Source organism: Pongo pygmaeus, chromosome 2, assembly GCF_028885625.2.
Source record: "Pongo pygmaeus isolate AG05252 chromosome 2, NHGRI_mPonPyg2-v2.0_pri, whole genome shotgun sequence".
NCBI lineage: Eukaryota > Metazoa > Chordata > Mammalia > Primates > Hominidae > Pongo > Pongo pygmaeus.
Window position 1 is genome coordinate 58272081 of NC_085930.1, and position 26559 is coordinate 58298639.

Here is a 26559-nt window from a genome sequence, read left to right on the forward strand (position 1 = left end):
ATTTTACATCGAGTCCAAAGCTAGTTTGGGGGAAAAGGCTTTTGATCTTTAAAAGCCAAGAGGAAAAGTATTTTATCTGTCAAGGGATGATACAATTCAGTGGAATAAAATATGTATCCACACAGATGACTTTTGCTTCTACCAATTTTATCTTTTATAAAACCCTGACATGGCCGGCTACAGGGGCTCCTGACTATAATCTCAGCACTTTGGGAGCCAATGAGGTAGGTTCGCTTGAGCCCAGGAGTTTGAGACCAGCCTGGGCAACACAGTGAGACTTCATCTTTACAAGAATAAAATAAAAAAATTAGCCAGGCATGGTGGTGTACCTATGTAGTCCCAACTACTTGGGAGGCTAAGGTGGGAGGATCACTTGAGCCCCCAGAGGTTGAGGCTGCAGTGAGCCATAATTGTGCCACCATACTCCAGCCTGGGCAACAGAGTGAGACCCTGTCTCAAAACAAAAGAGGCCGGGTCAGGGTGGCTCAGGCTGTAATCCCAGCACTTTGAGAGGCTGAAGCGGGAGGATTCCTTGAGCTCAGGAGTTCAGACCAGCCTGGGCAACATCAGACCTTGTCTCTATTTTTTTTTTTTTTTTAAGTAAAACAAACAAAAACAAAAACAAAAAAAACTCATGATCCTTTTGTGGTTCATAAGCATGATGACTGGGTGTTCACACCCACACGTGAGACGTGCCTCCCTCAAACCTTGTTACAACTTCAACCATTACCCATCTGACAGTAAAAACAAAAAAACAAAAACAAAAAACAGTAAAATTTTAAAAATCATGTGTCATTTCAGCATCTTATATTTTTAAAAACCAGTATTTTGGTAGATGACAAATTTATACCATTAACGACTTTATTTTTTTTTCTTTCCTCAACTTTTGTTTTAGGTTCAGGGGATACCTGTGTAGGTTTGCTACATGGGTAAATTGTGTGTTGCTGGGGATTCGTGTACAAATGATTTTATTACCCAGGGAGCGAGCATAATACCCAATAGTTAGTTTTTCGACCCTCGCCTTCCTCCCAACCTGCCCCCTCAAGTAAGCCCTGGTGTCTATTGTTCCCATCTTTGCGTTCATGTGTACTCAATGTTTAGCTCTCACTGATAAGTGAGAACATGTGGCATTAATCACTTTAAAACATAGTATGACAGATATCATTTTCTTACAGAGCATCAGATATTAATATGTATGGATCACCTTGTTAAATTAACAAAAATCATCTGAAAATCAGCACAATATTTCATTTATTTATTGTATAAGTTTGGCAAACAGCACAAAAATCCAGCAACATTTAAAACATATAAAAAATTCAAATGCTAAACAGGACTAGGGATTTTTTTTTTACATCATTAGAAATAACGAGTACACATTTTAAGATTCTGCAAAGCTAGCAAAATGAAGATGCTTGTCTTCTGAACATATACCACAAACACACATATAAAAAAAAATATAATTTATCTTTACAAAAATTACAGCCAAGCAATAGAAAAGAAGGATGTTAATGAAGATAGCAACACATATGTTTAGTACATATATCTTACACATTGAAATGCTACATCTTATACCCTGAAATGCCATGTGTAGAGAGCCAAGCAGAGTAAATTTAGGCTCATTACTGAGGTTAAGAATTATTTGAGAAGAATTTAATTCTTATATGTAACATATTCAGTTAAAACTTTCTATATAGGAATTGCTAGAGGATGACAATGTATTCCATTATAGATCTGAGAAGTTGAGTCTTCTTTGTTGGCAGTATAAAATTTCTGACCAGTATCAAAATTCTGGTAAAACACAAATTGAAGGCATTTTCTAGTGTATGCAAATGTTACAAGGGGCATCAATGAATGTAGAAGAAAATCGTAGATTTTTCACATCAAGTTTCTGCTGAGCTTTGTCAAACCAAATAGCTCAACTATAAGGCAAGAGAAAACAACTCCCTATAACAGATTAGTGGATCTTACCAAGTAAATATAGGAATTCAATCTTAGAGAAAAATTCCCTACATTAATAAATCTGAAACAGTTGGCCTTGAAACAAACATCTAGAAATTAACAAACATCTTGACATTCAGTCATTGGTTCAGAAGCGTGACAAACAATCTGTTGGTATATATTATTAAATTAACTTTTTGGAATCAGCACCGGTCCCCAAAACCTCAAATTATAATATTTAATCTTCATTAAAATATATCTTTTTTGTGCTACATTAACACGACTACAATTAAGTTAAAGAAAGCTGCATTTACTTAACTTACTGTATATGTTTATGTATACTAGGTAGCGACTTAAATTTCTTTCATTTACTTGTGCTTCTGTTTTGGGGCACTTTGATTGAACAGAAATTCAATTCACAGGATTACATCTTGCTAAAGCATTCCTTAGCATTGGTCCAAACTTGAATTCCCTAAAAATAAAAATAAAAACTTTAAAATGTGAGTTTGGAAGGAATCTGAAAACCCAAGTACTTGGCTTAGTGGTACACTAAGTTTTGCTTTTTGGAATAATTAAGAAGTCGAGCAAATTTGACACTATTTTGGGAAGTGGCTAATATAAGCAAATGTCTAATGCTTCTGAAAAGAGAAAGAGAATCTCTAATATGAGCTTATCTTCAAAATGGAAAAAGAACTCCTACACAACTTGTTGGAAAACTGAGTTAATTCATTTCATATCACATACTTGAGTAATTTCTATTTGTGAATCAAACAAGTTTTCAGTCTTTTTTTTTTTTTTTTTTTGGAGATAGGGTCTCACTCTGTTACCCAGGCTGGAGTATAATCATGGCTCATTGCAGCCTTGACCTCCAGGACTCAAGGGACCCTCCCACCTCAGCCTGCCAAGTAGTTGAGGCCACAGGTGCGCGCCACCACACCTGGCTTATTTTTTGTAGAAATGGAATCTCACTATGTTACCCAGGCTGGTCTGGAATTCCTGGGCTCAAGCAATCTGCTTGCCTCTGCCTCCCAAAGTGCTGGCATCACAGGTGTGAGCCACAGTGCACGGCTCGGTTTTTTCAATGTAATATTTGAAACAAAAAACTTCATTAGTCTAACAAATATAAATTAAGTTATTAAATTATCATTCTAATAACTAAAGTTTTGATAAAAACTAATTATGTACTAAATTACTGAATCCCTCTTAGTACCTGAAGTTACTTAGCACAAAGTTATAGATGGCCTAATATGCATACGCAAAAATACATGTTTATAGAGATGTAACAGTAAAACTTAAGGGGTTTTCTTCTTTTTTTTTTTTTTTTGAGATGGAGTCTTGCTTTGTGGCCCAGGCTGGAGTGCATTGGCGCGATCTTGGCTCACTGCAAGCTCCGCCTCCTGGGTTCACACCATTCTCCCACTCAGCTTCCCAAGTAGCTGGGACTACAGGCGCCCGCCACCATGCCCAGCTAATTTTTTGTATTTTTAGTAGGGACGAGGTTTCACCGTGTGTTAGGCAGGATGGTCTCGATCTCCTGACCTCGTGATCCACCTGCCTCGGCCTCCCAAAGTGCTGGGATTACAGGAGTGAGCCACTGCGCCCGGCAACGGTTTTTTTCAGTAAGGTATTTTTTCAATAAGATACATATTCTCCAATAATTGCTAATTTATGAGAAAGAAACTTTTTAATACTTAATCATTAAAGTGTGTAATTTATTAAGGTTTTGAACAATTTTCTTTTTCTTCTCTTTTCTTTTCGAAAGAAGGTCTCGGGCCGGGTGCGGTGGCTCACACCCATAATCCCAGAACTTTGGGAGGCGGAGGCGGGCGGATCACGAGGTCAGGAGTTTGAGACCAGTCTGGCCAACATGGTGAAATCGTCTCTACTAAAGACACAAAAAAAATTAGCCAGGTGTGGTGGCACGCACCTGTAATCCCAGCTACTCGGGAGGCTGAGGTAGGAGAATTGCTTGAACATGGGAGGCGGAGGTTGTAGTGAGCCGAGATCATGCCATTGCACTCCAGCCTGGGTGACAGGGCAAGACTCCGTCTCCAAAAAAAAAAAGAAAGAAAGAAGGTCTCACTATGTTGCCCAGCCTAGTCTTGAACTCCTGGGATCAAGTGATCCTCCTGCCTCAACCTCCCAAATAGCTAGGATCACATATAAAAATCTATATCACTTAGGCAAGAAAATAAAACGACGAAATTGCATAGTACCATTCTTGGGAAACAAGGTGAACATACACTCTTATTAAACTTTTTGTTTTACTAGTTATCTAAGGATTTGTGAATAAACCTACAAAATATCCAACAGTATGTCCAAATACAGCTATAGTAGTATCTTTTATATTCACAGATTAAATTTCTAGCACCCTCAACCACTGCAGCCTAAACAAAATGGAGGGGGAAAGTCCTTTGAGACATTATATAAAGGTCTTGCATTTTACTTTGGAAAGAAGTGAATGAGAGATCACAAGGAGCTTCTTAATGAGTCTTTTACAGGAAAAACAAAAAAACTAAAAACCTTTGTTATCTGGTCTTTCAGATTTCTTGAGGTTAAAAAGTTAGATTGGAAAAAGGACTGTATGACTGGGTGTGGTGGCTCATGCCTATAATCCCAGCAATTTGGGAGGCCAGGGTGGGAGGACTGCTTGAGCCCAGGAGTTCAAGATCAGCCTCGGTAACACAGTAAGACCCCATTTCAACAAAAAAAGAAAAAAAAGAAAAAGGCAAAGGATTGTAAATATCTAGCACCTAGCTGCAGGCAAGAAGTAAGAGGTGACAGAATGAAGGCAAAAAAAAGATAGAGACGCTACCAAACTACAACATACTCAACCTTTAGCACCTGCAGACTCACCAGTCACGATCTAAACTTGTTTTAAGTGACTCCAAAGATCCACAGGATACAGTAACTTATAATTCACTGAGCATAAATATGAATTTGTCCAAACCAAATGGAGCCCACTTAACCAGTGAGCGCGTATGGTGTTTATGCCTCAAAATATCTTTGTTCTCTCAGTGATGGCCTTTAGCCAAAAAATAAAATTTTGGGACAAATTAAAGCATAAGAATTGTATATATATTTATATGAGTGTGATTTTGCCCTGTAAGAAGGTCTTCATAAATGTGAGAATTCATCTTACCATGTAATTTACTGAGATAATGCATGTAAAAGTGCTTGATAAATTATGACAGGTGATACAAATCAAAGCACTGGTGCTGGTAGTCACATTGGCAGATCATAGGTTATAAAAAAGAGGTTAAGGAATGTTTCCTATTTTGTTCTTAAACCAACGTTTTAGAAAGACTTCCATCATTGTCAAACATTTATTTTAACTAGAATAAACTTCAATGTTTGTATCTTTCACTATGGATATCAGCAACACAAACGATTTACTTTACGAGGAAGCATATCATAACCAAGTCTTCACGAAATAATGTTCAAGCTATTTTCCAATCAAAGCATATACCTGGAATGGTATTTTACTGTCTGGTCCAAGAGTACCATATGATCTAAATAATCTTGGTATATATTCTCAAATACAAGTTATAAATGGGGGATACAAATTTGGACTTTAGATGAGTGGAGACTCAGTAATGGGCATACTGGTGGTAACACCAGTAGAGGCTGGACATGGTGGCTCACACCTGTAATTGCAGCACTTTGGGAGGCCGAGGCAGGAGGACTGTATGAGGCCAGGAGTTCGAGACCAGCCTGGGCAACACAGCGAGACCCCCATCTCTATTTTTTAAATATTTAAAATTTTAAAACAAAAAAACCAAAACAAAATAAAACAGAAATCCTATAAAATTAAAATAGAGAAATTGGTAAACATTCTACAAGAGAAGAATAAAAATGAAAAATTTTTTGGTCCAAGTAAGGTAATTTAAATAAATGTATAAGCACTTCTGAATATACATATATCTTCATTGAAACCAAAACCTACCTTTTTGCACATACTGATCTGCATGACTGCATAGCTTATGAGGGCCTCCTTTAAGTCTCGGTTCTTTTGTTCTTTGAAGCGTTCAATATCAGCCCATGCGTTTTTCACAAATTCTCTGAAATAAAAGGTATAGCCATTATTATTCTTATTTAAGTTAAATAAACTGTGTATTAAAAAGTTAACCAGTTCTCATTGGAGTTGGTTTTTAATTGCCTATGTAGAAGGAAGAGTTATTGCTTGTATAAGACAGTTTTTTTATTTTCCTAAAAATTATAGTTAAGGAAAAAGCAAACAGACAGTCATATATTCTTGCACCTTTTAATCTACTTTTTCTTTTTTTTTGAGACAAGAGTCTCACTCTGTTGCCCAGGCTGGAGTGTAGTGGCGTGATCTTGGCCCACTGCAGCCTCTGCATTCCGGGTTTGAGCAATTCTCCTGCCTTAGCCTCCTGAGTAGCTGGGATTACAGGCACACGCCACTATGCCCAACTAATTTTTGTATTTTTAGTAGAGACACGGTTTCACCATGTTGGCCAGGCTGGTCTCGAACACCTGAGCTCAGGTGATCTGCCCACCTCGGCCTCCCAAAGTGCTGGGATTACAGGCGTGAGCCACTGCACCTGGCCTAATAATCTACGTTTTTGCCACAAGGATTCTACCTTCAAATTATTCCTATAAAATACACATAGATGACTCCTTGAGCCAGCTCACAAACCTAACAGGTGTCAGTCACAATGAAGTAAGTGCCTTCCAGGGGTCACTGGAAAATATACACTCTTTTGACAAGATGGATTATGAATCACATTTAGCTTTTTTTTTTTTCTGAGACCAAGTGTCGCTCTGTAGCCCAGGCTGGAGTGCAGAGGCATGATCTTGGCTCACCGCAACCTCCGCATCCAGGGTTCTTGCCTCAGTCTCCAGAGTAGCTGGGATTACAGGTGCACGCCACTGCACTCGGCTAACTTTTTGTATTTTTAGTAGAGACAAGGTTTCACCATGTTGGCCAGGCTGGTCTTGAACTCCCGACCTCAGGTAATCCATCCTCCTAGGCCTCCCAAAGTGCTAGGATTACAGGTGTGAGCCACCACGGCCAGCTGCATGTACTTGTTTTAAATGACAACCAAAGTTTTAAACATTTTTTAGCCAGGCATGGTAGCTAGTAGTCCCAGCGATTCGGGAGGCTGAGATGGGAGGATCACTTGAGCCCTGGACTTTGAGGTGGCAGCGAGCAACAGTGGCACCACTGCACTCCGGCCTGGGCAGCAGGGTGAGACTCTATCTCAAAAAAATAAAAAATAATAATAAAAATAAAAATCCCGAGAGGTATTTGTCTTTTTTTTGGAGACAGAGTTTCGCTCTGTCACCAGGCTAGAGTGCAATGGTGCGATCTCGGCTCACTGCAAGCTCCGCTTCCCGGGTTCACACCATTCTCCTGCCTCAGCCTCCCGAGTAGCTGGGACTGTAGGTGCCTGCCACCGTGCCCGGCTAATTTTTTTGTTTTTTAGTAGAGACAGGGTTTCACCGTGTTAGCCAGGATGGTCTCAATCTCCTGACCTCATGATCCACCCACCTCGGCCTCCCAAAGTGCTGGGATTACAGGCGTGAGCCCCCACGCCCGGCCTGTCTTTTTAAATTGTATCTATTACTTTGCCATATTTGGTGCCAGTAGTTCTAAAAATGAACAAAACCACCTCAAAACCCAAAATACACTCTTGGTCTGCCTTGGTCTATTCACTGACTGTCAGATGAAAACAAAAATAAGAAAAATGAGTCAAACAGTGATAGTGGGTCTCTGAGAACTGAATTTCTAGAAATACTTATGTAACAATTACATGCTAAGCCCTATGCAAGGCACTGGGACGTGAATGTGGAAAAGATACAATCACTGATTTTGAAGGGCTTAAATTTAGCCAGGGATAGTCACACAGAACAATCAATCATCTAATACAAAACTGCCGTACCATACTGGCATGAATTAAATGCCGTGATGGCCTGAGAAGGCTTCACAATGAAGTAACACTTCAGCTGGGTACTGAAGGAGGCGCAGGGGGAGAAGAAATGGTGGAGGGAAAGTACAAAGGGTAGAAATCAGGAATAGTGCAGGAAAATAATATTATGAAGTTGAAACTTTTATTTCTCTTTCCCCCACATTGAAACAACTGTTTCTATAACATGATTTTTGATAATTCAACTTTTATTTTTATTTATTTATTTATTTTTGTAGAGACAGGGTCTTCCTATGTTACCCAGGCTGGTCTCAAATTCCTAGGCTCAAGCAATCCTCCCACCTCAGCCTCCTAAAGTGTCGGATTACAGGCATGAGCCACCACACCCAGCCTAATAACTCAGATTTCTTAGGAATGCATTTTAAAGGAAGAGGCTGTATTCAGGGATGCCAATGAAGCTGGGAATTGTTACCAAAAAAAAAAAAAACTGCCATGTAGTCTACAAGCCTAGCTTACTTAAACATCGCAGCATCTTTACCTGCCTTCCAGATTTTTAGACTTTAGCTGTTGTTCTCCTTCATTTATTTGTTCTTCTAGCACCTTTATTCTGGCTTCTCTCTGCTCTGGAGTTTCTTGACCAAAGAGCTTGGTAGTCATTCCCTTCAAAGAGAATGTTCTCACAGTCTAAAAGGAAATAGAAACAGATGAATGGATAAACAAAATGCGGCATACACATACACATACAATGGAACATTATTCAGCCTTTAAAAGGAATCAAATTCTGATATATGCTACAACATGGATAAACCTGTAGGACATTATGCTAAGTGAAATAAGACAGATACAAAAAGACAAATACTATATGATTCCACTTTTATGAGACACCAGTGTTTACACTGTATTAGGTATTAATAATCTAGAGATAATTTAAAGCAGGGGGTCCCCAACCCCAGAGTCACGGAGTGATACCAGTCCATGACCTGTTTTGGAACCAGGCTGCATAGCAGGAGGCAAGCGACCACCTGAGCTCTGCCTCCTGTCAGATCAGCAGCAGAGGCATTAGATTCTCTTAGGAGCACGAACCCTATTGTGAACTGCACATGTGAGGGATCCAGGTTGTGTGTTCCTTATGAAAATCTAATGCCTGAGATGATCTGAGATGAAACAGTTTCATCCCGAAATCATCCTCAGCACCCACCGCCCTCGTCCATGGAAAAATTGTCTTCCACAAAACAGGTCCCTAGTGCCAAAAAGGTTGGCGACTGCTGATTTAAAGTATACAAAAGGATATGCACAGGTTACATGCAAATACTACACCATTTTATAGAAGGGACTTAAGCATCTGAGGATTTTGGTAGCCAAGGGATCCTTAAACCAATCTCACTGAAGATACTGAGGGATGACTGCACTACTGAACTATATACTTAAAAATGGACAAGATGGTACATTTTATGTTATATATATTTCACTACAAACACAAAGGAAATAAAAAACATTTGCCATATTTCCCCTAGGTCAGACAAAACCACCATAAGCTTCACAACCAGGGGACTCTTATATGAGTTTTTATTTATTTTTACAGAGTCATAGCCAAAAATCCTAATAAAATTTCTAACACTCAAATAATATGGAGTAGTCAAAAAGAAGAAACTTCTAACTGAATTTCTTTTTTTTTTTTTTTGAAATGGGGTCTTGCTCTGTTGCCCAGGCTAGAATGTAGTGGCACAATCATGGCTCACTGCAGCCTCAACCTCCTGGGCTCAAGTGATCCTCCCACCTCTGCCTCCCAAGTGGCTGGGACCACAGGTGAATGCCACCACACCTGGCTAATTTTTAAATTTTTGGTAAAGACAGGGTCTAGCTATATTAATCCACACTGGTCTCAAATTCCTGGGCTCAAGCAATTCTGGGTTTACGCCTCTGCTGCTAAAGGTGTTGGGATTACCATCATAAGCTACCATACCTGGCTTGAATTTCATAATCAAATGGAAAACTTCCACGTGAAATATTAGACAAGTTATTTCTCACTCTGTATGAATGATATTTTAAAAAATTACTTTATGTTATAAAAAAGTAGATAAATTCACTAGGCAACTATGGAAATAAACCAAACTAAAGAAGCATATTTAAAATCTGCATAACTCAATGCTCAAACTTGGGCATCTATTAATAAAACAGGATACCTAAATCCAAGCATGGCAAGGCAACCCCAAGCTTCACTGCCTTAACATTTCCTCACTCTCTGGAGTTTACTGAAGAAAACACTTTTCCCTTGACATGTAGGATAGAGAACCAAGCTCCCTGAAAATGGCCTGGGAACTTCTCCCACTGAGTTTTAAAAATAAACCAAGGGCCTAGGTTATACATGTGTCCTGGTCACAAGTCTTTCCCTACATATATCTATGACTTTTCATAGATGTAGCCAGTGGGTAATCTCTGTGAAAAGCACTTTTAAAACTACAGTGCTTGGCCAGGCACAGTGGCTTACGCCTATAATCCCAGCACTTTGGGTGGCCGAGGCGGGCGGATCACGAGGTCAAGAGATTGAGACCATCCTGGCTAACATGGTGAAACCCCGTCACTACTAAAAGTACAAAAAAAAATTGGTCGGGCGTGGTGGCGGGCGCCTGTAGTCCCAGCTACTCAGGAGGCTGAGGCAGGAGAATGGTGTGAACCCAGGAGACGGAGCTTGCAGTGAGCCGCACTCTGGCCTGGGCAACAGAGCGAGACTCTGTCTAAAAAAAAAAACAAAAAAAAAAAACTACAGTGCTTATTAACTAAGTAGAGATATTGCTGCTGGTTTACTACTTTCAGAATGTGTGTTGCTCACCATGATGGCTGATTTATTGCAATGAAATAACTGGAGTAGAAAGCTGATTATAAAAATGATCCAACACTAATGCAATCAGGTATAGAATTTTCCTCACAAGTACTCACTGTAAGCATTAAAGAATAAAGTACATCAAAAGCTCCCTGTTAGGCGAGATGCACTGATTCTAAGTAGGTAAGGCTTTTCAAAGTCAACTAAAATTTCTGCAAAGTACCTTGCAAAGCTGAACCTGATAAAGGTCACTGCATGTTTTTTCACTTGGACTTAGAAACCATATGATAGACTAGGCATGGTGGCTTACCCCTGTAATCCTAGCACTTTGGGAGGCAGAGGTGGGAGAATCACTTGAGACCAGGAGTTTCAGACCACCCTGGTCAACATGATGAGACTATAAACAAAATTAGCCAGGCATGGGGGCACATGCCTGTGGTCCCAGCTACTCAAGAGGCTGAGGCAGGAGTATCGCTTGATCCCAGGAGTTTGAGGCTTCTGTGAGCCCTGATCATACCACTGCACTTCAGCCTGGGCAACAGAACCAGACCTTGTCTCAAAAAATAAAAATAAATAAAAACAATTTTTTTTTGATGGACTCTTGCTCTGTCACCCAGGCTGGAGTGCAATGGCGTGACCTCAGGTCACTGCAACCTCCACCTCCCTGGTTCAAGCAATTCTTCTGCCTCAGCTTCCCGAGTAGCTGGGACTACAGGTGTGAGGCACCACACCTGGCTAATTTTTGTATTTCTAGTAGAGATCGGGTTGCACCATGTTGGCCAGGCTAGTCTCGAACTCCTGACCTCAGGTGATCCACCAGCCTTGGCCTCCCAAAGTGCTGGGATTACAGGTATGAGCCACCATGCCCAGCCCAATAATTTTTTTTTTTAAACGAAACCAGATGATACTGATTACACCAGAGAAATGTTGGCAAAATTTCTTATAATTCTATACAGTACACGGTTTTAATGGCTTACATCTTTTTGTATCAAGATAATAAAAGAATTATAAAGTTACTCACAAATTATTCCCCTGTAAAAGGTGCAGTGTCCTGAGTATTGTAACTGGAGCTGATTCTACAGTAGTGAGTTACTCACTCAGAGTGAGTGCTTGTGAGGAACATTCCGTGTTGCTACAATATCATCAGAGGCCAAAAGGAAAATACTCACCCCAGTTGCCAGTTCCTCACACTGCTGCTTCTTGGATGCTAAGTCCTGAGCAGCCATCTCCAAGTCATACTGCATAAGTTCATGTTTCCTGCACACAGCCCTACAGATGAAAAAAATGTGCTGCCATTTAACTTTTCCTTTAACATGCCAAACATTGTTTTCAAGGGTAGAGGAGAACCATTCACAATGTCTCACTAGGGCAGAACGTGTGTGCCCAGAATTTTCAAGTTTAAAATGTAGTAGCCCAACATTAAAAATGGAATCTAATGGAATCTAGCAGAACCTAACCATAAAAACTTCATATATTCTTTTTTTTTTTTGAGACAGAGTTTTGCTCTTGTTGCACAGGCTGGAGTGCAATGGTGTGATCTCGGCTCACTGCAACCTCCGCCTCCCGGGTTCAAATGATTCTCCTGCCTCAGCTTCCCGAGTAGCTGGGATTACAGGCATGCACCACCACACCCAGCTAATTTTGTATTATTAGTAGAGACGGCGATTCTCCATATTGGCCAGGCTGGTCTCAAACTCCCGACCTGAGGTGACCCGCCCACTTCAGCCTCCCAAAGTACTGGGATTACAGGCATGAGCCACCGTACCCGGCCAAAAACGTCATATATTCTTAACACAAAAAAAGTTGTTTTCCATATACTCGGAACATTCCTTTCAATAAACATGCCATTATCACATACATAAAACATTTTTTAACATAATGTAAGAACTAATACTGTAATCTCATATAGCAACTGAGTATTCTTAGAAGAGATAATACCTCAAAGTTTTCTTCTTTGTGATTTAGAAATGTCTATTAGCTTTTTTTCTTTTTGGAGATAAGGTCTCACTCTGTCACCCAGGCTGGAGGGCAATGGTGATTTAGAAATGTCTATTAGCTTTTTTTCTTTTTGGAGATAAGGTCTCACTCTGTCACCCAGGCTGGAGGGCAATGGTGCGATCTCGGCTCACTGCAACCTCTGCCTCCTGGGCTCAGACAATCCTCCTACCTCAGCCTCCTAAGTAGCTGGGACTAAGGCATGTGCCACCACGCCCGACTAATTTGTGCTTTGTAGAGATGAGGTCTCGCCCACGTTGCCCAGGCTGTTCTCAAACTCATGGGCTCAAGCAATCCATCCACCTCAGTTTCCCAAAGTGCTAGGATTATATGCATGAGCCATGTCGCCCGGCCTAGAAATGTTTATTAGTTTTTATGATCATAAAAGTAATCCATGTTCACTGTAAAAAGAAAAGATTCTAATACAGCAATGTATAAAATAAAAAAAAGAGGCTGGGCGTGGTGGCTCATGCCAGTAATCCCAGCACTTTGGGAGGCCGATGTGGGCAGATCACCTGAGGTCAAGAGTTCAAGACCAGCCTGACCAACATGGTAAAACCCCATCTCTACTAAAAATACAAAAATTAGGCGTGGTGGCGCATGCCTGTAATCCCAGCTACTTGGGAGGCTGAGGCAAGAGAACCGCTTGTACCCAAGAGACAGAGGTTGCAGTGAGCAGAGATTGTGCCACTGCACTCCAGTCTAGGCAACAGAGTGAAACTCCATCTCAAAAAAATAAAAAATGCAAAATACAAAAAGAAAGTTCAAGAACACTCTCTTTCCTCCAATCTCACTCTCCAGATATAATCTGTGTTACCAGATAGTATATAACCTTCCAGAATTTAGCTAGGCATTGACAAATACCATATCCACGCACCCCAAATGGTTCCTACATCTTTTCTCACATGGCTATATACCCTGGCCATCTTTCCATGTCAATATGCATTGATCCTTTTTATAACTTTTAAGGGCTGCAGATAATTCCACTGTACTCAGCAACTTTCTTTTTTTTTTTTGAGATGGAGTCTTGCTCTGTCGCCCAGGCTGGAGTGTAATGGTGCGATCTCGGCTCACTGCAACCTCCACCTCCCCTGTTCAAGCAATTCTTCTGCCTCAGCCTCTCCAGTAGCTGGGATTACAGGAGCCCACCACTAGGCCTGGCTAACTTTTTTGTAATTTTAGTAGAGACGGGGTTTCACCAAGTTGGCTAGGCTGGTCTCGAACTCCTGGCCTCAGGTGATCCATCCGCCTCAGCCTCCCAAAGTGCTGGGATTCAGGCAGGAGCCACCTCACCCAGCCAACTTTCTTTTGCTTGGTGGCTTGAAAATACATTGGTGAGACTTCCTACTACTCAAAGCCCTAGAAGGAAAACAAGCTAACAATGTGCAGATGATTTCACACCAGTCACCACAGAGGTAAGGGAATAGTGCTCTTTTGTTTTCCTAACAGAATTCTTATACTGCTTTTAAAAGTGACAGGACAGCAGTGGCTCATGCCTGTAATCCCAGCACTTTGAGAGGCCAAGGCGGGCAGATCACCTGAGGTCAGGAGTTTGAGACCAGCCTGGCCAACACGGTGAAACCCTGTCTCTACTAAAAATACAAAAATTAGCCGGGTGTGTTGACGGGCACCTGTAATCCCAGCTACTCAGGAGGCTGAGGCAGGAGAATAGTTTGAACCCGGGAGGTGGAGGTTGCAGTGAGCTGAGATCATGCCACTGCACTCCAGCCTGGGCGACACAGCCAAACTCTACTCTGTCTCAAAAAAAAGAAAAAAAGTGACAGGACAACTGACCAAAAGCCACCTATTCTGGGAAAATAATTCCTTTTTCTAAACTGATCAGAAAAAAAATATTAACTTTTTCCTGGTCACATAGGACTATCTAAAAGAGAATTCCCTTTGGCTCTGTAAAAGATAACATAAGAACAGATAAGAAAGTCCTTGTTACATACAAGCTACTGATAAGAAACACAGAATAAAAATAGCAATATACAACCTAGTAACAGATACTGTTACACACACTCAATCTGTATTTTGCTTCCAATCTTCAAACTGGAAAAAGTGGAAACAACATACAGACACACTTGATGCCTGAGGCTGGCAGGTTTTATCAAAATGATGCTTTGAGGGCAGGCCTCATCTTACATGTTTATGCCTAGCACTCTGCAACACAGAGAAATACAATGAGACCTCATTCATTATCTGAGGGAATGCATTCATTTAAAAAACACTCTATTATCTGTCCTTTACAGTGGCATATGAGAAGAGTGATGAACAACCCCATGGCTGCACCTGGAACTTTTATTAAACTTACCGCAATGCTTCTGCATAAAAAAGATACTCTTTTAACTGATCTGCATAATGTTCCTCATCTTCCAAAATATCATCAATAGAAGATGCATACCTGTTTTAAAAAAAAAAAAAACAACACACATTGCATAAACAGAGTTACTTTCATTGGAACACAAAGTATTAGGGTTCTAGAGAAGTACAATTAGGCTGGGCGCAGTGGCTCACACCTGTAATCCCAGCACTTTGGGAGGCCAAGAGAATCTCTTGAACACGGCAGGAGGAGTTTGCAGTGAGCCAAGATCACACCACTGCACTCCAGCCTGGGCGACACAGCAAGACTCCATCTCAAAAACAAACAGACAAACAAACAAACAAAAAAACAGCAATTCTAAGTGTGGCCCACAGACAATTTGCTACCCATCAATGATGTTATAAGTACAGACAGTGAGAATTAGCATTTAGAATCACTGATAGCAATGTGTAATTACCATGATGATATTATTGAATTTTACCAAAATGTTTTGGTCAGCAATGATTTAGAAATAAAAAATAAACAAAAAATGGTCCTTTTCATAGGTAGCTTAAGAAGCCTGTAAGACTGTAATATCTTTTGTTCAAAGACATACATAAAAGGGCTACAAAATCTGTAGAAAGAATAAGAGTTTGGTATAATTGGTATACATATGTTCTTGGTTGCAATTATTTATTTATAATGATGCCAAAAAGCTACAAAAGAAAAAGTAGAGTAAATAAAGATTAGAGAAAATTTTAGAAGCTTATTTTATACTAATTCTTTTTTTTTTTTTTTTTTTTTTTTTGAGATGGTGTCTTGCTCTGTTGTCCAGGCTGGAGCACAGTGGCACGATCTCGGCTCACTGCAAGCTCCGCCTCCCGGGTTCAAGGGATTCCCCTGCCTCAGCCTCCTGAGTAGCTGGGACTACAGGCGCCCACCACCACGCCTGGCTAATTTTTTGTATTTTTAGTAGAGACGGGGTTTCACCATGTTAGCCAGGATGGTCTCGATCTCCTGACCTCATGATCCATTCGCCTCGGCCTCCCGAAGTGCTGGGATTACAGGCGTGAGCCACTGCGCCCGGCCATTTTATACTAATTCTTAATAGCAACCTCTGCTTTGATTGGGAGACTCCCTCATTGTCATCCCAGTTTCATTCCTGCGCATGAGTCTTCATTTGTACAGAATGTGATGGCTCCCACATTGCTTCTCCAAACCATACAAGCACATGTCTCAACACTTCTAGGAAATTTTCCCAGACTGCTTTAGTCTTTAGTCATCATTCTACTTCCATTCCCTTATCAACAATTTGAACTTCAATTTTATCAAAGTCATATTTCATGTGTTGGTTTTTTAAAAAGTGATTCTTATTTATTTGAATTATCTGTTTGTTGAGCATCTACAATGTGCCAATTGATAGGCTGAGTGTGACAAATCTAGTGACAAAAGAAAACTCGGTACTAAAGCCAGGGTAGACGGAAAAGCTGTAATCGAAGATTGTACACTAGAGCCCAGGAGTTCGAGACCAGCCTGGGCAACATGGCAAGACCCTGTCTCTACAAAAAATACAAAAATTAGCTGGACATGGTAGTGCATGCCTGTAGTCCCAGGTACTCAGGAGGCCAATTTGGGAGGAATGCCTGAGCCCAGGAGGTCCAAGGCTGCAGTGAGCTGTGAATGTGCCATTGTACTCAAGCTGGGGTGACAGAGTGAGACTCTGTCTCACAAAAAAAACAAAAAAAAAGAAAGAAAGAAAAAAAAAGAGAAGAAACCATAGCTGATACAAGGTATTGTAATTTAATATAAAACTGTATGAAATACATGGCAAGTTGCAGTTTATCAGATACTTTTAATTACACACACCATTCCACTGTTTAGTTCCTTTTAGATTGACATTAGATAAGGAATTACCAGATCTAGATAATGCAGGACAAGTGAGCCCCAAAATTGGAGGTTAGCCCAGGAGGGTTATCGGCTTCGCCCAGGAAAGAATTCAAGGATGAGCCGGTGGTGTCAGGTGGAAACCTTTTATTGAAGAGCACTGCTCCTTGAGGAGCAGGACCAACTCATAGGCAGTGCACCTAGAGTCGGCCTCGTGTGTTGGTTTTATTTCTCTGATAGCATTGTAAATTCCATAAGGACAGGGGCTATGTGTATGTACTACTTCTGTGTGATACAGCAGGTATCCTTCTTTCAAATTAATTCCGGTTCCTTCGCATGGACATACTTTATGTCTCTAGGACTGCCTCATCACGTTTATTGAAGTTGTAAGACAAAATAAACAAAACTATGCTAAGGTTCATTTGAAAAGCAATGTGCTTACAGGATTTATATAAGCAGTGAACATATACATTCTGTAAGTACAAACTTACAGCTATGAGAGTGAATAATTTCTTATATGTGACTGAAAAAAAGTCTTGAGAATCACTGTTAAGAGTAGGAAAACCTGACTTTAGTTCCTCAGTCTATGATTCTGGAAGAGTTAATGTGAAGAAAACAAAGAGGGCTGGTGGCCTGAACATAGGAAACACAGTGTAGGGAGAAATTGGAACATCCTAGGGTGGGGAAGTATAAATGATAAAGATTTTCAGATCTCAGTACTCAGAATTTTATTTAACACTTTCATAAATCAACTGAAGGGATAATCCTAAATTCTTATGAACATTGAAATGCCAAATCAAGAGACCACAGGATGACTTAAGGTTAAACAAAATAGTTGAAAAAAATAGCTAGTTGGTTTGCAACATGGCCTAAGGAAAAGTAATATTTAGATAAACACATTTTTTTTTCTCTCCTAGCTTTAAAGTATAATTAAAGAACTGTATGTATTTACAGTGTACAATGTGATGTTTTGACGTATGTATACATTATGAAATGATTAAATCAAGCTAATTAACATATCCATCACCTGACATATTTAGCATTATTTTTGTGGTAAGAATATTTAAGATCTATTTTTTGTCTTTTTGAATCACAGGAGTTCTTTCTATACTATGGTTAGAAATGTTTGCTCCTATACTTGCTTCTTCACTGTCTTAATAGTGTCGCTTTTTAAAAAATAGTAAAGGCCTGGCAGGGTGGCTTATGCTTGTAATCCCAGCACTTTGAGAGGCTATGATGGTGGATCACTTGAGCCCAGGAGCTTGAGACCAGCCTGGGTAACACAGTGAGACCCTGTATCAATTTATATTAAAATTTAAAAAAATAGTAAAACATACATAATATAAAATTTACCTTGTTAATAATTTTTATGTGTACAACTCAGTGGTATTAAGTATATATACACTGTTGCATAATCATTACCACCACCCACCTCCATAATTTTCTCATCGTCTGCAACTGAAACTCTGCACCCCATTTAATTCTCAATTTCTTGCTCCTTCAATGGTATCAAATGGTAAATTGGTCTTCATCAAAATTTAAACAAAAATTTTAAATTTGATGAAGACCAATTTGCCATTCAAAGTAATTTTTTCTTTTCATATCCTTTTTAACAATGTTTTCCACTAAAAGCTATACTTTTACCTTTTACAATTATGTGTATGATCCGAATTGAATTAGTTTTGTGTCAAGTGTAAGATAAGGCTCAAGGTTCTTTTTTTTTTCCATGTAGATATCCAGTTATTCCAACATCATTTGTTGAAATGAACTATAGAAGTGTGAGTCTATTTCTGTACAGAATTCTGTTCCATTGATCTATTTATCTTTCTTTTTTTTTTTTTTTTTGAGACACAGTCTCACTCTCACCCAGGTTAAAGTGCAGTGACAGGATCATGACTCAACTGCAGCCTTGACTTTCTGGGCTCAAGTGATCATCCCACTTCAGCCTCCCGAGTAGCTGGGACTACAGGTGCACGCCACCACTCCCAGCTAATTTTTGTAGTTTTGGTTTTTTTGAGACAGAGTCTTGCTCTGTCACCCAAGCTGGAGTGCAGTGGTGCAATCTTCAGCTCACTGCAACCTCTGACTCCTTGGGTTCAAGTAATTCTCCTGCCTCAGCTTCCTGAGTAGCTGGGACTACAGGTGCACGTCACCAGGCCTGGCTAATATTTATATTTTTAGTAGAGACAGGGATTCGCCATGTTGACCAGGCTGGTCTTAAACTCCTGACCTCACATAATCCACCCACCTTGGCCTCCCAAAGTGCTAGGATTACAGGCTTGAGCCACCACGCTGGGCCTAATTTTTGTAGTTTTTTTGTAGAGACAGGGTTTTGCCATGTTGCCCAGGCTGATCTCAAACTCCTGGACTCAAGGGATCTACTCGCATTTGCCTGCCAAAGAGCCGGGATCACAGTATCAGCCACTGTACCTGGTCAATCTGTTTAACTTTATGCCAATACCTCACTATCTTTATAACTTAGCTTTATAGTAAATCTTTTTTTTTTTTTTTGGGAGGTGGGGACAGAGTTTCACTCTTGTCACCCAGGCTGGAGTGCAATGGTGCAATCTCGATTCACTGTAGCCTCCGCCTCCTGGGTTCAAGTGATTCTCCTGCCTCAGCCTCCCGAGTAGCTGGGATTACAAGCACCTGCCACCACACCTGGCTAATTTATTTTGTATTTTTAGTAGAGATGGGGTTTCGCCATGTCAGCCAGGCTGGTCTTGAGCTCCTGGCCTCAGGTGATTCACCCGCCTCAGCCTCCCAAAGTGCTGGGATTACAGGCGTGAGCCACTGTGCCCGGCCTAGTAAATCTTGAAAGTAATATATTCCAGTTTTGTTCTTTGTCAAGATTGTTGTAGCTATTCTAGGTTCTTTAAATGTCCATATAAACTTTTATTTTTTATTTTATTTTTTTGAGACAAAGTCTCACTCTGTCACCTAGGCTGGAGTGCAGTGGTGTGGTCTTGGCTCACTGCAACCTCTGCCTCCCGAGTTCAAGTGATTCTCCTGCCTCAGCCTCCCAAGTGGCTGGGACTACAGGCATGCACCACCATGCCCGGCTAGCCAGGCGTGGTGGCGCATGCCTGTAGTCCCAGCTACTCGGGAAGCTGAGGCAGAAGAATCACTTGACCCCAGAAGGTAGAGGTTGCAGTGAACTGAGATGGTGCCACTGCATTCCAGCCTGGGTGACAGAGTGAGACTCTGTCTTCCCAAAAAAAAAAAAAAAAGGGCCAGGTGTGGTGGCTCACCCCTGTAATCCAAGCACTTTGGGAGGCTGAGTTGGGCAGATCACTCAAGCCCAGGAGTTTGAGACCAGTCTGGCCAAAATGGCAAAACCCTGTCTCTACTAAAAATACAAAAATTAGCCGGGTGTGGTGGTGGGCGCCTGTAATCCCAGCTACTCAGGAGGCTGAGTCAGGAGAATTGCTTGAACCTGGGAGGCAGAGGTTGCAGTGAGCCAAGATTGCACCACTGCACTCCAGCCTGGGCGACAGAGTGAGACTCCGTCTCAGAAAAAATAAAAACAAAAAAAATAAAGGAGTGGGGGGAAGGACATGAACAGGTATTTCTCAACAGAAGACATACATGTGGCCAACAAACATGAAAAAATACTCAACATCATTAAAGAAATGAAAATCAAAACCACAATGAGATACCATCTCACACTAGTCAGAATGGTTATTATTATTTATTTTTTTTAACTTAAATAATAGAGACATGTTCTTGCTATGTTTCCCAGGCTGGTCTTGAACTCCTAGGCTCAAGAGATCTGCCCACCTCAGCCTTCTACAGTGCTGGGATTACAGGCGTGAGCCACTGCACCTGGCCAGAGTGGTTATTACTAAAAGGTCAAAAAATAACATGCTGGCAAGGTTGCAGAGAAAGAGGAACACATACACTGCTGTTGGGAAAGTAAATTAGTTCAGCCACTGTGAAAAGCAGTCTAGAAATTTCTCAAAGAACTTAAAATAGAAGTACCATTCAACCCAGCAGTCTCCCAGTACTGGGTCTATATCCCCCAAAATATAAATTATTCTACCATAAGGATACATGCATGCCTGTGTTCACTGCAGCAGTATTCACAATAGCGAAGACATGGAATCAACCTAAATGCCATGAGCGGTGGACTGGATAAAGAAACTGTGGTACATGTATACCATGGAATACTACACAGCCATGTAAAAGAATAGATGCAGCAATAAGGATGCAGCAACATGGATGCAGCTGGAGGCCACTATCCTAAGTGAATTAACACAGGAACAAAAAACCAAGTATCACATATTCTCACTTATAAGTGGGAGCTAAACATTCAGTACACGTGGATACAAAGAACAGAACAACAGATACTAACGCCTACTTAAGGGTGGAGGTTAGGAGGAGGGTGAAAATCGAAAAACCACCTCTCAGGTACTAAGCTTACTGGGTGATGAAATGATCTGTACACCAAACCCCCATGTCAGGTAATTTACAAACCTGCACATGTACCCCCTGAACCTGTAATAGAAGTTGGAAAAAATAAAATTAATTCAGTTGTTGGCCAGGTGTGCTGGCTCCCACCGCTAATCCCAGCACTTTGGGAGGTTGAGATGGGAGAATCCCTTGAGGCCAGAAGTTTGAGACCAGCCTCGGAAACACAGCAAGACCCCATCTCTAAAAAAAAAAAAAAAAAATTTAATTCAATCTGGGAACAGCAGCTCATGCCTGTAATTCCAGCACTTTGGGAGGCCAAGGCAGGAGGATTGCTTAAGGCCAGGAGTCCAAGATCGACCTGGGCAACATAGCAACACTCTGTCTCTACAAAAAAAATAATAATAATTAGCCAGGTGTGGTGGCATGCACCTGTAGTCCTAGCTACTTGGGAGGTTGAGGTGGAAGGTGTGCTTGAGCCCAGAAGGTTGAAGCTGCAGTGAGCTGTGATTGTACCAATGCACTCCAGCCTGGGCAATAGAGTGAGACCTAGTCTCTTTAAAAAAAAAAAAAAATCAGTTGTTAGTTCTACAATGTTTTTGGTTGATTGTTTATGGTTTTCTGTGTAAAAGACCTTGTCAACTGAAAATATACTTTTGCTTCTTCCTAATATTTAGGCCTCTTATTTAATTTTCTTGTCTCACTATACTGAGTAGGACCTCCAGTACAATGTTTACTAAAAGCGGCAAGAGCAAACAACCTTGCCTTTTTCTTGACCTTAAGGGAAAGCCTCAATGTTTCACTATTAAGTACAATATTGGCTATAAATTTTAGACTGAGAAAATTCCCCTTTATTCCTAGTTGATGAGACTTTTTACTATAAATGGGTGTTAAAATTCGTCAAATGCTTTTTCTACATGTATGGAAATGAACATACCTTCAATGTTTTCATCTTCATTCTGTTAAAATATGAATTAGAAGGATTTTCAAATGTTAAACTAACTTTGCATTCCTGAGATAAATTTAAGTCAGATATGTACACATAGAGCACAATATAAATGCCAGCAAACTTGATAAAAACAGAAGAATAGAAGAGTCACTAACGCTTCACTACAGGACTTCACCTCGGGCTTCACAAAAGTTCTCGAGGTACTTACACATCCATATGATGACCAGCACTCTGCAGTCCATCACCCATTTCTTTTTCTATGGCACTCCATTCACTAAGGAGTAAAAGATAAAACCAAAAGCAACATGCATTAGAGATATGGAATAGTATTAAATGGACTCTTTTCAAGATTCTTGTCTAGCTAGCTTTAAAATAATGTATAGCACCCGTATTTGGGTTTATTTTCTATAACTCAAATATGCTGTTTTCCCCTTAAGTTTAACAAGTAAATGTAAGTGAAGGCTTCAAACGTTGATGCTTGCTGCTAAGTGGAAGGTAAGTATCATATTAAACAGCTTCTGGTTATAGATAACATTCTCAGTTAGGGGGCTGATTTAAATCATGTGTAAAGCTTTTAAAAAATACCGATGCTAGCCCTACTCTTGATCTACTTAATCAGAAGCTGTGGGGATAGAGTGAGACATGTACATTTTTAAATAATCCATGTACGGCTCTGATGAACATACCTGATTACATGCCACTGTTCTAGTAGCTAACAGAAAAAGACAACTGTATAGAAACAGTAGGTGCAGAGTAAAGTTTTAATAATAATAATCATATTACACAAGAAAGCTACTAGAGCCACACATCATTTTGTTGTCATTTCTGTGAAATGCTTTACATTAAAAATCTTTTTATGGAAGTTATATATGCTTATTATAGTAAACTAGGAAAATAAATCTATAATCCCAAATGCCAAGAGATAACATAATTTGATATACCTCCTTCTAGTCTTATTTGCGTAAAGTGGCTGAGATCATATGGTATATGTGAGTTTGTGTCATGCTTTTTTTAAATAGTATTTTCCCATACTATTAAAATAATTTGTTCTAAATGTCATTTTAAATGGCAACTCACAATCTTTTTAATCATTTTCCTGGCTATAAAGGTTGTTTCCAATTTTTCTGCTATTTAAAGAATGTATAATAAACATCTTCAATTCCAACATATCATAAAAAATAAAATAGTATTATACTCTTAGTATAGATGAAAACTATGTATCTTTTCCCTAAAAAGTTAAAAAAAAAAAAAAAAAAAAAAAACCACAAGATTTTGTGTACGATTTCAGAGACTTCAGACAACCCGAAGTCCACCCTCACCTCTTGGATCTAGAACTCGAACTAAAAAACCACCAGGGTCGCTCTAGTATTTTATAGCTCCATGAAATAAAAAAAAAGACTCCAAGAATGCCTGAGAGTCAAGATTTTGGACAGGAATGAAAAATATTAATTACAACAAAAAGAAAGGCTTAGAGCTAAATTTAGTAATCCAGTATGGTATTCACCAAGGATAAAATCTCTAGCCCCAAACAGGTCTGTGGAAATAGGTTCTATTTGTTTATATTTCTGTATGAGTCTTTGTTTAAACACATAAGAGTTCCACGCTAAAAAAAGGTTTGAAAATCACTGTCCTCATCTACCCCAACAATTAAGAATAGACACTGAGGCCCAGAAACCTAACACGGTTTACTCAAAGTCAGGCAGCTGATCAGAGACAGAGCTGAGCCTAGAATCAACCTCCAACAGAGTCCTCTATCTACCAGTCCCAACTTAAGGCACTTAACTTTTTTTGTTGTCTTAGTCAAAAGAGTTTTTCGGCCGGGCATGGTGGCTCACACCTATAATCCCAGCACTCTGGGAAGCCAAGGAGGGCTGATCACCTGAGGTCGGGAGTTCAAGACCAGCCTGACCAACGTGGAGAAACCCTGTCTCTACTAAAAATACAAAATTAGCTGGGCATGGTGGCACATGCCTGTAATCCCAGCTACTTGAGAGGCTGAGGCGGGACAATCGCTTGAACCTGGGAGGCAAAGGTTGTGGTGAGCCGAGGTCGCGCCATTGCACTCCAGTCTGGGCAACAAGAGCAAAGCTCCATCTCAAATAAAAAAAAAAAAAAAGAGCTTTTCCATGCATATAACTAAAAAGTTAGAAATTATAGAATCATTAAACACAAGTACATCTTTGTGTCTTTGAGCTTTGAGGTACATAACAAGTTGGTGTGCCTTTGCACATGGCTTTTTGAAAGAAATTTGTCTATTTTCCTGGAATCTCTTGAAAGGAACTGTAACACTGAATCTGGAAGAGACGGTTACTTTTGGTTGCTTCCATATGGATTCACAACCTATGAATTAAGATGATATTTTAAAATGCTCAATTAACAGAACACAACATTTTAGGCTATTAGTTCCTGACTGCTTTCATTAGCTTTAAATGCATAGTTATTGGTACTTAAAACTCTTTCCCCCTCTTCTCTAAGTCTTTTGCAGAGTGAACCCCACCTATGTATTTAGTCCATTTCTGCACAGGTGGATCTGAAAGTTCCTGTCTGAGCATGAAACTAGTCCTATAAGCCCCTATGGGGAATAGCCCTTTTTTAGGCTTATCCTAAATTGGGTCAGGTGCTATTAATAGGGGAGGGAGGCTGCAAAAGGCCTAGGGATGTAGGAGCACAAAATAAACTCCTCTACTTAAATGAACAAACAAACAAAACAAACATAACATCAGCAGCACCATGAATATACAACAAAATCTTCCCTGTTTCTTCTCTGTAAGCCTAATTCCTGCTCATTTCTCACCTACATAACATCTGTCACTTCATGTCAGTCCTTTTCTAGTCACAGCTCAGTCTTTTTTTTAGTCCATTCTCTCACTCCAACCTCCAATTGCCATAATTTTACAAAAATTACTTAAGGAATATATTGAAAAAATTTCAATTAAAAAAAAAGGCTGATAAAACCAGCTTTGTATTTCTTCCCCTCTCAAACTGCAAACCAAAGAACAAATTAAGTTTTTTTCCGATTATGTGGCCCCCAACTTTTGAATTTTTTCATTACTCTTATAGGTCAGCAGCACTGAAAAGATAAAAACCATCTCCCACAAACTGGCGCTGCTCAGCAATCCTTTCCACATTCCGAAGTGATGCCTTCATCGGTGCTTCTCAAACTGGGATGTTTTCATCATGGATATTAGAAGCCATATAATAGATATGGCACACTGTTTCTGAAGAATAAATTTTACTTAAACATTAGTGGGGAAAAATAAACTTTTAAAAATAAATATTAAAGTATCCACACAATGTAGATTTTACATGAATTGATAAAACTCAAGCCTTCACAGAGTTCCTGCACTTGGTACAGCTGCTTCTGGCCAATGCCCTGTGAATTGGTGAAGGGAGGTAAAGGAGCTTTTGCAGTAGGACAAGTATTATTGGCACCCCTACCTCCAACCCCCCAAAAGAGAATTCTCTGCACTGTTTGAGACAGACTGCCCAACGTCATTCCCCTCAATCCCCACAACCACACAATTACACAAACTTGTTCTCAAAAAAGACACCTACTTCATGGTGCCTTCTACAACTCACCTCTTCCCTGCCTTAAGACAGCTCTGCACCTTCCCTATCTTCTCCCTCGTCCATGCTCCTATCCCTCCCCTGTCCACCATCCCACGCCAGCCCCAGCCTCTCCTCAAAAAAGTCTTACTACCCTTCAAAAATAACCACAGTTCATCTTTCTCCTCAGGGACTTTTGAAAAAAAAAATTTCAACTTTTATTTTAGACTCAGGGAGTACCTGTACACGTGCAGGTTTGTTACGTGTGTACACTGGATGGTGTGGAGATTTCAGATACAAATGAGCCCATCACCCACACAGTGAGCACAGTGCCCAATAGTTAAAGTTTCTCAACCCTTGTTCCCTCCCACCCTCCCTCCCCGCTCTGGCAGTTTCCGGTGTCTACTGTTGCCATCTTCACATCCATGAGTAGGGACTTTCTTAAAAGACTAATCAATAACTTGCTGTCTTTCCTTCCTTAATCCTTTCCTCTTATTTCTAGGATCACTAGGACATAACGTCATACCACTTAAACTGCTTTCCAAATTAACACTAAAGATGTACTTTTTCCCCCTTCTCATCTAAACTCAATTCTCTTTTTTGTTTTTTTTTGAGATGGAGTCTTGCTCTGTCACCCAGGCTGGAGTGCAGCGGCATGATCTCAGCTCACTGCAACCTCCGCCTCCCAGTTCAGGCGATTCTCCTGCCTCAGCCTCCCAAGTAGCTGGGATTACAGGCACACGCCACCATGCCCGGCTAATTTTTGTATTTTTAGTAGAGACGAGGTTTCACCATGTTGGCCAGGCTGGTCTTGAACTCCTAA

At 40.3% G+C, this 26559-nt stretch overlaps 1 protein-coding gene and 1 non-coding gene across 3 annotated transcripts in view; one reads left to right on the plus strand and one right to left on the minus strand.

Annotated features, from left to right (window-relative positions):
- Positions 1 to 637: 637 nt before the first annotated feature.
- Positions 638 to 740, plus strand: LOC129034443 (small nucleolar RNA U13). Its single transcript, XR_008501918.1, has one exon. It is a non-coding gene; the product is annotated as a small nucleolar RNA U13 (small nucleolar RNA).
- Positions 741 to 1228: 488 nt separating this feature from the next.
- SNX4 (sorting nexin 4) overlaps positions 1229 to 26559 on the minus strand; it is an 80463-nt gene continuing 55132 nt past the window's right edge. Inside the window, exons 9-15 of one of the 2 annotated variants that reach the window (XM_063661692.1) lie at positions 22399 to 22464; positions 15165 to 15281; positions 14960 to 15049; positions 11820 to 11919; positions 8368 to 8513; positions 5885 to 5999; positions 1229 to 2410 (exon numbers count right to left, since the gene is read on the minus strand). In XM_063661692.1, coding sequence (XP_063517762.1) covers positions 2363 to 2410; positions 5885 to 5999; positions 8368 to 8513; positions 11820 to 11919; positions 14960 to 15049; positions 15165 to 15281; positions 22399 to 22464 — 682 coding nt within the window. In that variant the 3' untranslated portion in view covers positions 1229 to 2362. The remainder of the gene's footprint in view (positions 2411 to 5884; positions 6000 to 8367; positions 8514 to 11819; positions 11920 to 14959; positions 15050 to 15164; positions 15282 to 22398; positions 22465 to 26559) is intronic. The other variant, XM_054481477.2, reaches the window with a different exon arrangement.